General features: G+C 37.4%; 1 protein-coding gene across 11 annotated transcripts in view; it reads left to right on the top strand.

Annotated features, from left to right (window-relative positions):
- RUFY3 (RUN and FYVE domain containing 3) overlaps positions 1-13234 on the top strand; it is a 79417-nt gene that overhangs the window by 6044 nt on the left and 60139 nt on the right. The window contains exon 1 of one of the 11 annotated variants that reach the window (XM_027828185.3): positions 3466-5335. The exons of 7 other annotated variants lie outside the window; for them this stretch is intronic. In XM_027828185.3, coding sequence (XP_027683986.2) covers positions 5158-5335 — 178 coding nt within the window. In that variant the 5' untranslated portion in view covers positions 3466-5157. Of the gene's footprint in view, positions 1-3465; positions 5336-13234 lie in introns of those variants that run through there. 3 more of the 11 variants (XM_037896694.2, XM_037896701.2, XM_007065907.4) reach the window with 3 other exon arrangements.

Here is a 13234-nt window from a genome sequence, read left to right as displayed (position 1 = left end):
TGTACTCACATATATGTGTAGTGGGGTTTTTTTTGTGTTTTTTTTTAATTCAACAGCAATGTGGTCTAGGATACAATATGTACAAGTCCAGCATAGTGACTTAAACACATTGCATCCCAGACCACATTATGCTGAATTTAAAAAAAAAAAAAGTAGCAGAGGGAGAGAGAAACAGTAAGGGCAAAGAAAGGCCAAGATACTTATGTCTTCAGCTGAAACTTGAACTGAGATGAAGATTTAAGACAGAGATCATGAAAGCTGTTCATGCCAACAGGAGCTGCTCTTGGATGAACGCTAGTGAGACTGTTCCTCCAAGAGGCAAAGATGCAGCCAGTGCTAGACAAACAGAGAACAGGTAGGAGAATAAAATTTATTTAGGTGAGGTGAGCTGCAGTAAATCCATAGAAGGTTTTTAAAACAAAAATTAAGAGCCTGATTGATACTCTGCAGAATTCCTGTTGGCTTCCACTGGGAGGCCATCTGATCATGATGGCTCTGGTAGCTTCTTCCTTCCCCTTTTTCAGTTGTACTTTTAGTAACATAAGTATTCTAAATTCTGAAACACCTTTGCTGCACAAAGAGAAAAGTCTGTCACTGTATTTATGGAAGTAATGGATTCCATCTCTTTTCTTGAGCCTAGAAAATTCTTCACTCCTGGCCTTTTGTATTTTTAACCTGCTGGACTCAAATTGCAAGAGACGTACTCCACTTGTGCCTCGTACGTGGAAAGTGAAAATCCTGGCTGCCTGTCTTACTGCAGCAAAGAAGTGAAGGGTTGGATTCTGCGTATGGCCCCATTCAGGGTGGGGGCTGATTATCCTATAGCATGTCACCTATAGAGAGAGTTGGCTGGTGAATATTTTATGCAGAAAAGATAGTTTTGGGGAGCGTATGTGTGTGGAAGATATAGTAACTCTTGAACTGGGGGGTGGGCATGCTGCTATTGTCATTGAGGTACAGCATTGAAAGCAGGAGCAGAGATATGAGGGAAATCGTGCAAAAGGTGATTATTTTGCCACCTGCCTTTCTATATCCTGCCAAGTTGAAAGGTGAAGGAACAGAATATCAAGGTTGTAGTTCTGTCTGCAAGTGGCATAGATGGGGAATGGGGAAAACTGATTTTTATCAGGATTTATTTAATCTGGAAACATAGGAGCTGCCAGTTTGGATCAGACTGATGTCCTGTCTAGTCTTATAGCCTGTGTGTGGCCATATAAATTGATCAGAGGGACACACAAGAAACTCTGTGGTGAAAAGTATGGAGTAACTTGTCTGTAGGGGAAACTTCTTCCTGATTCCTGGCAGTTAGTGGTTGGTTTTCTGTTGTGAGGAAACTTGTAGACGTATATGCTGTACAATTTTATCCTGTTTGCAATGTTGCCTGGATCTTCTTTTGGTGTGGTTACAGTTAATTTAGAACCCATTATTATGTATATGAGTACTTTATCTTCATTGAATCTCATCTGTCAGTGTTGTACATTTACCTAGCATTGGTCGGTTGTTTTATAATTCCTCAGTCTTCTGCCGTCTTGAATAACCAAAATAATGTTGTCATCCCAAAACTTTGCCGTTTTATTCTACACCCCTTCTCCACATCTTTATGGTGAGTTAGTAGGCTCTGTATGGTTAAGGCTGTAACTCAGTTTTTATTCCAAGCCTGGTTTTTGGCTTCTGAACTAAAATTTCACACTAAGTAGAGTGTTGCCGTGAGAAGTAATATGTGAGGTCTGTGCGTAAGTTAGAATTTATTCCCTTACATCTGAAGTAGACAATGGATTCCTGATTTGTCACTTTAAAAGTAGAAGTACTTACTGGAGTTAAAAAAGTTCTTCTTTGTCACATTGTAATAAAAAAGAAAGGAGAGGAAAGAAAAATATTGGCCTGCCCTATTGGACTCATCTAGTTGATATTTAATGCATAGGACCAAAGTTTAAAGTAAGTCCTATTATCTAAAGTTAACATTTTAAATAGTAATGGTAGAATGGATTGGCTTGCTTTCAGATGTTTGATTCATTTAGTAAAATTGAACTTAATTTTTAAATTTTTTTACAGAACTGTAGTGTTTGTCAGTTGCTTAAATCTTTGATCTAGAATTCCTAGCTTTCAAATATTTTGATAATGCCAGCATTTTTACAATACCTTTAACATATTCTAGCTACTTCCAGCTTAATGAAGTGATACCCACTGTTAGCCTCCTTCACCATTTAGACACTTTTTCTGTCCCTTGACCAGTTTCTGAGCCATGATAAAGTTTTACCTCTTGCCCTGTGATTGATTTGTGTTTTAATATCTCAGTGTTTATGGAAAAACAAAAAATATTTATCATTTTCCCCTATTCTAATAGCTTTTGAGGCACAGTGTTTGTATACAGAAGCCATGTTTGCCCCTATTGTATTGTGTGAACATGGTTGTTTTATAGCTCTGTTTTTAGTTGTTCCAACTGCTTTTTCCTGATATTAAATGAAGGTTCTCTGGGTAATGAATTCCAGGATGTCCACCCTTTAGTGCTCTTTTAAAGATAACTACAGTTTTTGCTCTCCAGTATAGTAGCTGATTTTTGTCATACAGTATATTATATACTTTTGTTAGCAGCTTTGCCGTGCTATTCTTTCAGAACTCTTGAATGTTGTCGATATCAATTTACACTTAAAATGTTTAGATCTTTTCTTTGTAAATATTTTTTTTTTTTAAATAAAAGGTCAGGACTCCTCTGGAATTGGTATACATGAAAGTTCTGGTGAACACTAAAATAATTCTTGGGGATTCAAAAACGTATCAAATACCTTTAAAAATAACTCAGCCAATCTTTCAGATAAAATACTCAAAGGTTCCATTCTTTGTTGAAGATGACTGGATAAAATAATTAGAGCTTCTAGGCCAGGTGTAGTTGAGATTATTTTTTAAAAAGGTAGGACAGCTTTACAAAGAGGAAAAAAAAATCCATTTTACAAGTGCCATTTAAGGACCACTGTTGGTCAAAATTCAGGTTTTATATTAAAAGTATCAACAAAGCAAAATTAGGTTTAACAATTTTTTTTATATTGATTAATTTTGAGTGGTTTTGTTGTTCAAACATTCTGCTCTAGTACTTAAAGTATAAACATTGAAGTGTTATAATATTGTGTTTGAACTTGAAAACAAGACTGACTAAATAAAGAGACTAACCCGTCTAGTTTCATTGTCCAGGGTGGTGGTGGTGGTGGTAAAATCCAAACATTAAAACTGGAGATATTTGCTGAGTTTTTATACTCTTTCATCAACATGGTAAACTACTGTTAGTGTTTTAAAAAAAGAGTTGCTTTCTCTGAGAAAGCTACATATAATTTTTGCCATGTGTGCTGCGTATTATATCACTAAAGAGATACACAAGAGAACTATTTATTTTACCTTAAAGGGGGCTGCGTACGTATTCTAACTAATCAGTTGCCACACTCTTGGTTAATATTGGTAAGCAACTTCTTTTCGTTGCCTGTTGTTATACGCTATTGCTGACTTTTTTTTCCCCGTTCCATAAATATAGTGAAAACTAACTTGGTGATTGTTTTCTGTTCCCTTTTTTGAGTCACATTTATTGGGAAGCTGAATTTTGTAGTGAAATGTCATGTGTTTCTGCATTTCAAACTACTAACATTTCTGTGCATCCAAATACATAATTCAGGTGTTTCTGTTTAAATTTGATTTTGCAGGTGGGAGGGCAGTTTTCTATGTAATACTTTTTTATTCATGTAGTTTTAAATGTAAAATGCCTCTAGGTTGCCATATTGTGTTGATGTGGGGGCAGTTAGTTCATATGTAATACTGCAGTCACTGAGGACTGGAATTAATATAAATCTTATTTAAAATTATTAAAAACCACATAAGGTTATTGTCTGGTGTTATATATATACTCTAAGTGGTGGCTATGTCCTGTCATGTAGATTACCATGGTTAGGCAGTGACCTCGAGATCATGGATTTCTTGAGGTACCAGCTTGGGTAGAAGGTCTCAGGCACAGCGTAGACTGCAATTCCCACCTCACAGGAGGCATGTTAAGGTTGAGGGCACGAGGAGTCAAATTACTTGAAAGGTACCAGACAGGGTTACCATTTTGTTCTTTTAAAAGTATCTTTCAATTTTTACTTCTTGTTCAGTGGTAACAGCTTTTATTTGCACTTACCCAAAGTTGCACCAGTTTTTAATGGAGAATTTTAATTTTTAGTTAGCAGTCTGGCCTTTATAATGTGTATTACCACAAAAAAAAAGTGGAGGCTAAAATCTGGGTCAATGATGCACTTTAAACACTTAAAACTAGAAGGTTTGTTCAAATTTGTTTTACTATCTGAGAGTAAATCCCCGTAATATTTGTTTAGATGGGAAAGTTCAGTTTAAAAGGTAGTTTTTGAGAAACTTAAACTCACTCAATCGTAATTTGCACACCCAATTTGATTTATATAGAAGCATCCCGGCACGTGGAAGGAATACAAATCTCTCTTTATAGTCATCAAATAGACACTCCGCTCCTTTGTACTATGAGAGGGACTGATGAGAAATGTGTGCATTATGTTGATCGCAGATTGACTAGCATAGTCTGAAAAGAGGCTGTGGACAATGAGAGCAAGATCAGCCTAATTGCTCTCCCTGCATCAGCAGCATCTATAGAGCATCCTGGGAATTGCTTGCCCTACGATCTGAGCAGCTGGTCACATGAGTCTGAATTTTCAATTCAGTTCATTAGTCAGCCATTTTGGTCAACACCCTGCTTGCTGCGCACAACCAATCCTATTAGCACTCTGTGTCCAGGCTTCTCTGGGGGAGAAAGAGACTAGTAGTGATTCTAGCAATTCCGGATATCTTTTCCTATAGACTTATATTATTTTGGTTTTTCTCTTCTTAGTTTTGGTAACTAGCCAAGGAAGCTTTTTCTTTTATGCAGTGACCAGGTTTTCTGTGGTTGCTTAGGATTAATAGCATCTAGCACAGCTGAAGAGAAAGATAGTTGGGGAAGAGAAAAGAGGAAACTGAAGAGGAGCATCACTTATACCTTGCTGTATATATGAAAAAGCTACTGCAGTTTGTGTGATTTGAGCATATTTGTTCTTACACAGCAAGGTGGTATTTCTTATCTTCCTCAGAAGGCTTTTCCTTTTAGTTCTTTTTTGTTGTGCCAGCTGAGTCATCATGTCTGCCTTGACGCCTCAAAGCGATATGCCAACCCCCACTACAGACAAGATCACACAGGCTGCCATGGAGACCATCTATCTTTGCAAATTCCGAGTATCTATGGATGGAGAATGGCTCTGCCTGCGCGAGCTGGATGACATCTCACTTACCCCTGACCCAGAACCTACCCATGAAGGTATGGTCCAGTTCTCTACCTTGGGAGCCCTGCAGCCATCTCATTGTTACAACTACAGACTGTGGGGGGGCGAGGGGGAGAGAGAGGAGGGGCTTCACCATTCAAGGGCTTACATAATCTGGAAAAACATGACCAAAATTGTATATGGCTTAGCCAAAATTGTATTTATTTTTATATAATATATAAAATTGTGACAAGATTCTGAAGTATCTTTTATAATCAGACTTCTTTCTAGAGGGTCATTGTTGTGTTATTGTTTTTGTTTTATTTAGAAGCCCAAAGTTGCATCATAAGAGATGAGGTTTTGTATTGTCATGTCAGCACACGAAAGAAAATAACCTGAGTATTTTTGTAAATGATGCATTTTATCTTGATGTCCGTATTTAAACATTGGTTTTTAAGAAATTTGCAGCTGTCTTGTAAACAGGCAGCGTTCAAAAATGGAGCACATCAACAAAATTCTGATTAATGTGTGATACGAGGAGAATTTTGACAAGCCCCAAGGAATTGTGCAGTTATATCTCGTATCATGTGATGATACTATCAGGAATCTTGTGCATTATTTAAGATGGCTTTGAAGCCTGCAATATGGATGCATAAAACACATTTCTGTCTTTAATGTTCTAAGGGAACTAATGATTATTTGTGATCTGGCTGTGATGAGAGCAATGTAATGTACAGGACAAGTACAGTGAAGTTGGGAAATAGAAAGAACCAAAGTAAAGCTTTGCAAGAATAAAAAATAAAACAAAACAAAACCCCCCACACATTCTCTTCCAAAAAATAATAATGGTAAATAATGCGTGGAAGCATTTTACTCTGTTTACTTGTGATCCAGTAGTCACTTAGCACTGAATCCTGCAAAGTGCTGACCTCCCACTGAAATGACTGACACCAATCAGCAGAAACCTTTCAGTATTAGGCCCCTTGTTCAGTAACTATCATGATGTAAATCCATGCCAAGCCACTTGACATTGCCATTGTCAAATAGTAACATAATCTTATTTTGATATTTTGCTAGATGGGATTTCTTTTGTATGGAATTGCTCTTGAAATTAAATAAGATTCTCCCAGCTTAAAAAAAATATAATTTAAACTTCACCTGTCAAACATTTTCAGGGATAGAAATCCATTAGCTCTGATTTACTCACAAAGGCAAAGTAATTCAGACTGATGGTAGCAAGAGGCTTCAAAATAAGAGGCTGAAACTCCATCTTAAGTGTGTCCCATTGTGCTTAGGTGCTGCAGCACACACGTTTGAGACTCCTACGGTATCTGAAGTCATACAAATATTAGGAGATGTAAGGATGAACAGACGTACTTGACTTAGAATATCTGTACTGTTGTTTCTCTGTATGTCAGCCTTAACCTTATTCTAATGTTCTTTGAATTTATTTCATTTTTCTCTTACGGTATTTGCTTTTCATAGAACGTTCTTTGGAGTAGTGTGGGTTGGTGTGATAAAATATAGCTACCCTTTTGAGCTGTTACAGTACATCATCTTCATGCTGTTTTGGGAAACTTGGTGTACTTCTAATAGTGGAGATGGGAAAACAGGAGGTTGTCGTGGCTTTGGAAAACCTATTCAATCAGATCTTGATTCTGTAACCTATGAATTGTTTACATCCAGGTCCCACTGCATATAAACCCCCAAAGTTAATGATGGAGTAGAATTTGAATGATTTCAGTTTTGGCCCTCTTCTTAACAAATTTCATATTGATCAAAAGTACTATTCACAGAAGATGTTGAGAATATATCCTACTTACCTAATATCTCTCTTTACATCCCTTCACTGGCTCCCTCTTATCTATTGCATCAAACATAAGCTACTTGTCTTCACTTACAAGGCCCTTCACATCCTATCCTGACCCTACCCATCATCTCTCATTTACTATTGAAAGGTAGACCTCCATCTCGCAAGGATGCCAGCCTCGCTTACTTGTTAAATATTCAAACGAGCACCTTTGTGGTTTTTCCATGCTGCCCCTCACACTTGGGAGGAGCTCCCCATAAACATCCACAAACTACTTCATTATCGTCTGTCAAGGCTAATCCCCCTCTGTCACTTTGAGTACAGAAGGTGGGGGCCCACAAGGATTCTAAAAATTAATACTTGCCACTCCAGGCTTGTCTTAAACTCCCAAGGTTACAGCTTTTCTCTGACCTTGGCTTGGTAAACACTGCCATCACCCAAATGCAAAAAAAACCCTTGGACCAAGGAAGGAACACTTGGGAATTCCTCCCTGTGGGGTACCCATAAGCCCTTTCACCCCACCCCATCCCCTCCAGGGAAGAGCTGAGAAAGAAAACAAAGGAAATTAGCTGTGCTACCAGCTAATCAAACATGCATAAACCTCTTAGGACACCGAAATCCAATTCTGTTTTTAAAAAAAAATAAATTTCCTTAAAAACAAAAAGGAAAAAATACATCTGGAACTTAAGCTTTGCTAGATTTTAAAAGAGCAATTCCAAAAAGTAAGCACCCAAACTAGCTTTCTTGGGGGTTCAGTTTAAAGGTTACAAGCAAACAAAAGCATCAGGGGTTAGCATAGAGGAGTTCCACAAGCCAAAATAAGAAATAAAGCTGATTGTGTCTAACTAAACATTCCCTATCCAAATAATTTCTTCTAGGTATGGAAAATACTTTTTCATACCTGTTTCAAACCTTACACAGCATTCCTGCTTATAGCATTGCTGCTCTTTGTCCCTGCAGCCTAGAGAACAACAGACAAAGGGAAAGTTTCCTCCCATTTTTAAAAGTTCTAGCATTCCCATTGGCTTCTTTGGTCAGGTGCCAACTTTTATTTATTTTTTATTTTTTTACCTGGGGGACTTTTTAACCCTTTACAGATAAAGCAGCCAAAGAACAGCTTCCAAGAGGGATTTTACAGCTAGCTGGTTGGCTGAGTGTCCATTAAAGGCAGCTACTCCCCACTTCATTTATCACATCATCCTTCAAATCCTTCCTTTAAACTTTCCTTTGCTGTGATGGCAACAAAAAACTTGACAACGGCTAGGTGGCTGGTGTTCTGAAACCACAGTGACCAATAGTGTTTCTGTTTCCTGTACCTGGACCCATTGGATCCATCTGTTGTCTCTTGTCTTATACTTAGTTGCTTCCCCAAAGAGCTTACAGGCTTTTTGTTCTGTTTGTACCTTGCCTAGCTGAATGCTGTCCTAGTCTGTGATTGGGTCTCATATGTTATCTGCGTACCTAAGAAGTAAATTCCTCCCCCACGTTGACAGTGTCCACATATCACACATGACGACAAACTAGTGGGAGTGGAACTGAGAAACAGGAAGGAGTGTTGCGCTTGCTTATAAAGAAAGGGAAGCTAGGGAATGAAGAGTATTAATTTTCAATGAAAGAGTGAAAAAAGGACAATAAATGAAAGGAGGATGGGGAAGTAGAGAGAATGGCGGACTCAGTGAAGAGAGTTTTTCATTTAATGAATTTTGATTTATTATTTATGTAGACTATATCATATATTTTATTGCCCTCATCTAACTTCCTTTGAGGCTCTGCTGCTGGACCACATTGGAGGCTTTAGTGGTTTCCAGATTCTCTTCTCTTGGGCTCCCAATTTTCTCAATAGGTGGGTCCTAGAGCATCTTAATTTTCAAACTTACCTCTGTGTGACTTGCTACAATATTATTTAAATTATTTTTAGAAAATTCCTGCTTCCTTTTAGTTATTCTGAAGTGGAGAGACCAGGATTTCTGGTAAACCAGCAAGTTACAAAAATATTACGTCAGTATCTTTTTTTTCAATGGTCCAGAGAAGCAGTGTGTGTTCATTTTGTTGTCATTTTCTGTCGACTCCTTACTGCAAATTTAATTAGAAAATGTGTATTAAACATAAAGCAGGCCACTGAAGGAAGTTATGAGTTATTCTGATTTTGTGTGTCCCACCAAAACATTTCATATTGGTAATTTCAGTCAGACAAATATCAGAAGAAGAGTTTAAAAGCAACCCTAAATATCATGTGCATACACAGGATGTTAAGACTTTTTTTGGCTAGATGGAGAATGTGTGTAAAACTGGAACCTTTGTGGATGTAATACTAATTTCTCAAACAGAATGAGGCTCAGCACGGTGGGTGCTCACTATTTATGAAGAGAGGCCTTCTGTCATTCCTCTGTTCAGGAGCTGCTAAATTACATTAGAATTCCCTTAAGAAAGCTAGTTTCAAATTGATTTTGTGGTTTTGAGGTGGAGGGGCAAGAAAGGAGGTAATATTTCAGGAATATAAGAACATCGTGGTAATTCAGTAGCTTCAACCAAACCATTGCTCAGGCATTAATATTTAAAAAACAAAACAACAAAAACCCCAAAACAAAACCACCTTTTCATGCAGTCATATTAGTTTCTATAAAAGCAGGGCCTATTTCTGCTCCCACTTAAGACAAAGGCAAAGGCGTTTTGGGGCCAGATTCTGATCTCAGTTACACCAGTGTAAATGTGGAGTAACTCCCTTTGCTTCAGTAGAATTACTCTGGATTTTGCTGATGTAACTGAGAGCAGAATCTGTCCCATTGACTTATACAAGAGTAGGATCACGCTCCAGGTTAGATTTAGCACAACTCTTCAGCCTCTAGAAGTAATTTTTGTCTTAAATATTGTATATAACTAAAACAAAACAAAACCCACTCACAGACCCTCAAAAGAATAAAATTATAAATAAACACTTTTCGTTTCCTTTTTTTCCAGCTCCTGGAGTTATTGGTGGTGGTTAACTTGGTGACCTCGAAAGGCCATAATTTTATCTAGATGTAAAGAATAAAATTCAATTTAGCCATTGTCGTTTTTTGTTTTGGCAGAATAGTGGTAGGTCACTGAAAAGTTGGAACATTGTTTTTGTTACGCAAATAACACAATAATGAGAGATGCTGCTAGAGGTTTTTTGCTGTTTTGTTTTCAATACAGTCAATCTTTTTATGGGTTAAAAAGTAGAAAACACTTTATTTTTAGGTTTCAGAGTAACAGCACTGTTAGTCTGTATTCGCAAAAAGAAAAGGAGTACTTGTGGCACCATAGAGACTAACCAATTTATTTGAGCATATGCTCAAATAAATTGGTTAGTCTCTATGGTGCCACAAGTACTCCTTTACTTTATTTTTAATGACTAATTTAAAAATGTCCATGTGGACAGATAGTATTCAAATGGAATTGAGAGTTGAGCTTTTGTGGACAATTGTAAAGTGCAAAACAGTCATAAATTTTCACAGGGATAGCTAACGATGAGTGCATCTGAGATGGAGTGAAAGTTCTGTTTAATTTCTCCCCTCTCCCTTGAAAGACATGGCTTCACTTTAGCCAGAGTTTCACAGGTTAATAATTTTAGTACTGATGGGATCAGTTTGTAATTGAGAGCATGAGCAGTATGCATCACAACCTTATTATGAGAGACTTATTTGACATGAAGAATAATTTATTGTATCAAATACACTACTTCACTTATCTTTAAAACGCTATATTTAGAAAGCTGAATTATAGTGACTCAATTACATGGTAAAAGGGTATATCTAATTTTTGGTAGTTTAACATCACATTGGGTTGAATCTTTTTCTTGCTTTTGGCCAGGAGTTTTTAAAGTTTTTATTAATGCATTTTTGTGTGAAGAAGGATTTATACAGATACTTCAAAAATAAATGCTTTGTTTAAATGTCGCCCATATATTATTACTCCATCAACATAGTTCACCATGTATTGAGCCAGCTTTTTTAACTGAAAATTGTTTTTCTGTAGTTTCTTTACTGGCATTGTTCCATCTTTTTAAATTCAAAATAAAACCATATCTATTACTTATTTTATCATTACAGAATCTTCAAATCCTTCCCAAGTAGCAGCATAAACATTCATTCATTTATGCAAGTGACATACATTAAGACCCGAATTGCATGCTTTGGGGCCTACATATGTTAATATGCTTGTAGAGAGAAACAACTGTAAAACTCACTTTGACTTCAGCTTTCCTCTTGTAATGAGGAATGGGGCAATAAGGAGTGACAGGACAACCTATTTGGAGAGGAAGAGTGAGGATTAAAGTGCATAATGGATTATGACTTTATAAGGCACTCTGATATTATGGTGATGAGTGCAGTCTAAACTCCTGGTTGAAACAATAGGAGGCAGCTTTTGTGTTCTTGAAAGAAAATGGGTTGCCTTTTTGCAAGATAAAAATGCCTTCTGAAGAATCTCTTAAATAATATTTACACTTCCTTGGCAATTCGCATCCAAGGACTGTGAAGATCTTTACAGACACTAATGAATCAAGCCTCCAACACCCCTGTAAGGTAGGGAGATACCTTTATATCTAATGGAGACACGGGTGAATTGTGGGATAGAGGTTAAGTGACTTGCCTAAGATCATGCTGTGAGTCATTGATAGGAATAGAACAGAAGCCCAGTTGTACCATCACTTGTCCACAGTGGACAATTCCAATTAACCTTAATGGAAGTTGCAAGTGTGCAGTTGAGGAGATGATGGGGCCCTAGAAGTACTGACTCTTATTCCCTCATAAACAAACTTTTTTCATTCCCTTCCACTTTATTACCGATGTATGACTTTCCTGAATTATACAACTGAATGCAAATCTTTGCTCAATATCAAGTGCACGTCCATGATCATGGCACTACAAAAATGAAAAGATGCATGCTAAATAGCAAGTATATTAACACAAGGGGTGACAACATTGTGAGAAAAACAAAAAACAGTTTGTGACAGTATGTTTTCACTAGAAATGCTGGAATTTAATTGGGAGGTGTGAGTAGAGCGACAAAAGTTAGTGCAAATGTAAGACATTGACTCTACCCTGGAATACGTTGTGTTAGTCCCAGGATATTCGAGCAAAGTTGGGTGCGGTATTGGTGAGAGAGACAAGCTTTCGAGCTACACAGAGCTCTTCTTCAGGTCTGGGAAAGGTACGAAGAGTGTCACAGCTAAATAAGAGATTGAAGAGATAGTTTAGCATCAGTAGTTAGCACATATTCTAAGGGACACATTCATTATTGGTATTTTAAATTAATGTTTCCCAGTCAGGCTTTTCATAGTAGGTAACAACAAGATGGCTTAAAGGCCCTCAGATTCACTTTTGCTTAAATCCCGCATCATGTTAATTTCATTTTCTAACATGATGGTGGGTTTTTTGTTTTTGTCCTTTTTAAACATAGCATACCTTTCTGGTTCTCAAGTGTTTGTTAAGGTCATTAATAGGTATGTACAAAATATTTTTTTCCATTTAAACCATGTTCAGAGGAATGTGAATCTGATATAACATTTTACGGCTGTGTAACACTTTTTTGGTGAATTTCCATGAGGACTCCAATTCCACACAAATGCCAGAGCATTGTACTAAATTGTGGCAAGCCATTCTCTTACATCTGCATAACACAGTGTTAGAAAATATGGTGGGCCTGCGCAGGTGAGCCACGGAAAATAAAAAGCAATAGTAAATCATTGTGGAAGCCACAGAGCCTAGTGCTCTAACACGTTGGAGCCCGGCTAAAGATACTGGCACACTGTGTGCTGAGCCCCCTTGATATCTATGAGTAGGAACTCCAGCAGAGAGTGGTTATCCTGTGCCCTATGTTAGTTTTTAAAAACTACAATTTTGAAGTCTGCTTGATTTGATATATATAGGTATTTGTGTGCAAGACAGTGCTATAAGGTTTTACTCAGCTTTTTATGAGGGGTATATATGGGATATTTAAATGAAGAAACTTAAAGGAACACCTGTCCTGGGCTTTAGGCTCTGTTGCTGACCTTTTCCTCCCACCAATCCTCAATCAGAAAAACGTGTAAATCAAAGCAGATATTTCATTTAACTCTGGTTCTTCCCACTACGTCACAGGCCACAACCCCTCCCGCCCTTCCTTAATTTGTAGTTAAGTCCTT

This window comes from Chelonia mydas, chromosome 4, assembly GCF_015237465.2.
Source record: "Chelonia mydas isolate rCheMyd1 chromosome 4, rCheMyd1.pri.v2, whole genome shotgun sequence".
In the NCBI taxonomy this organism is placed as follows: Eukaryota; Metazoa; Chordata; order Testudines; family Cheloniidae; genus Chelonia; species Chelonia mydas.
This window is presented reverse-complemented; position numbering and strand designations above follow the sequence as displayed.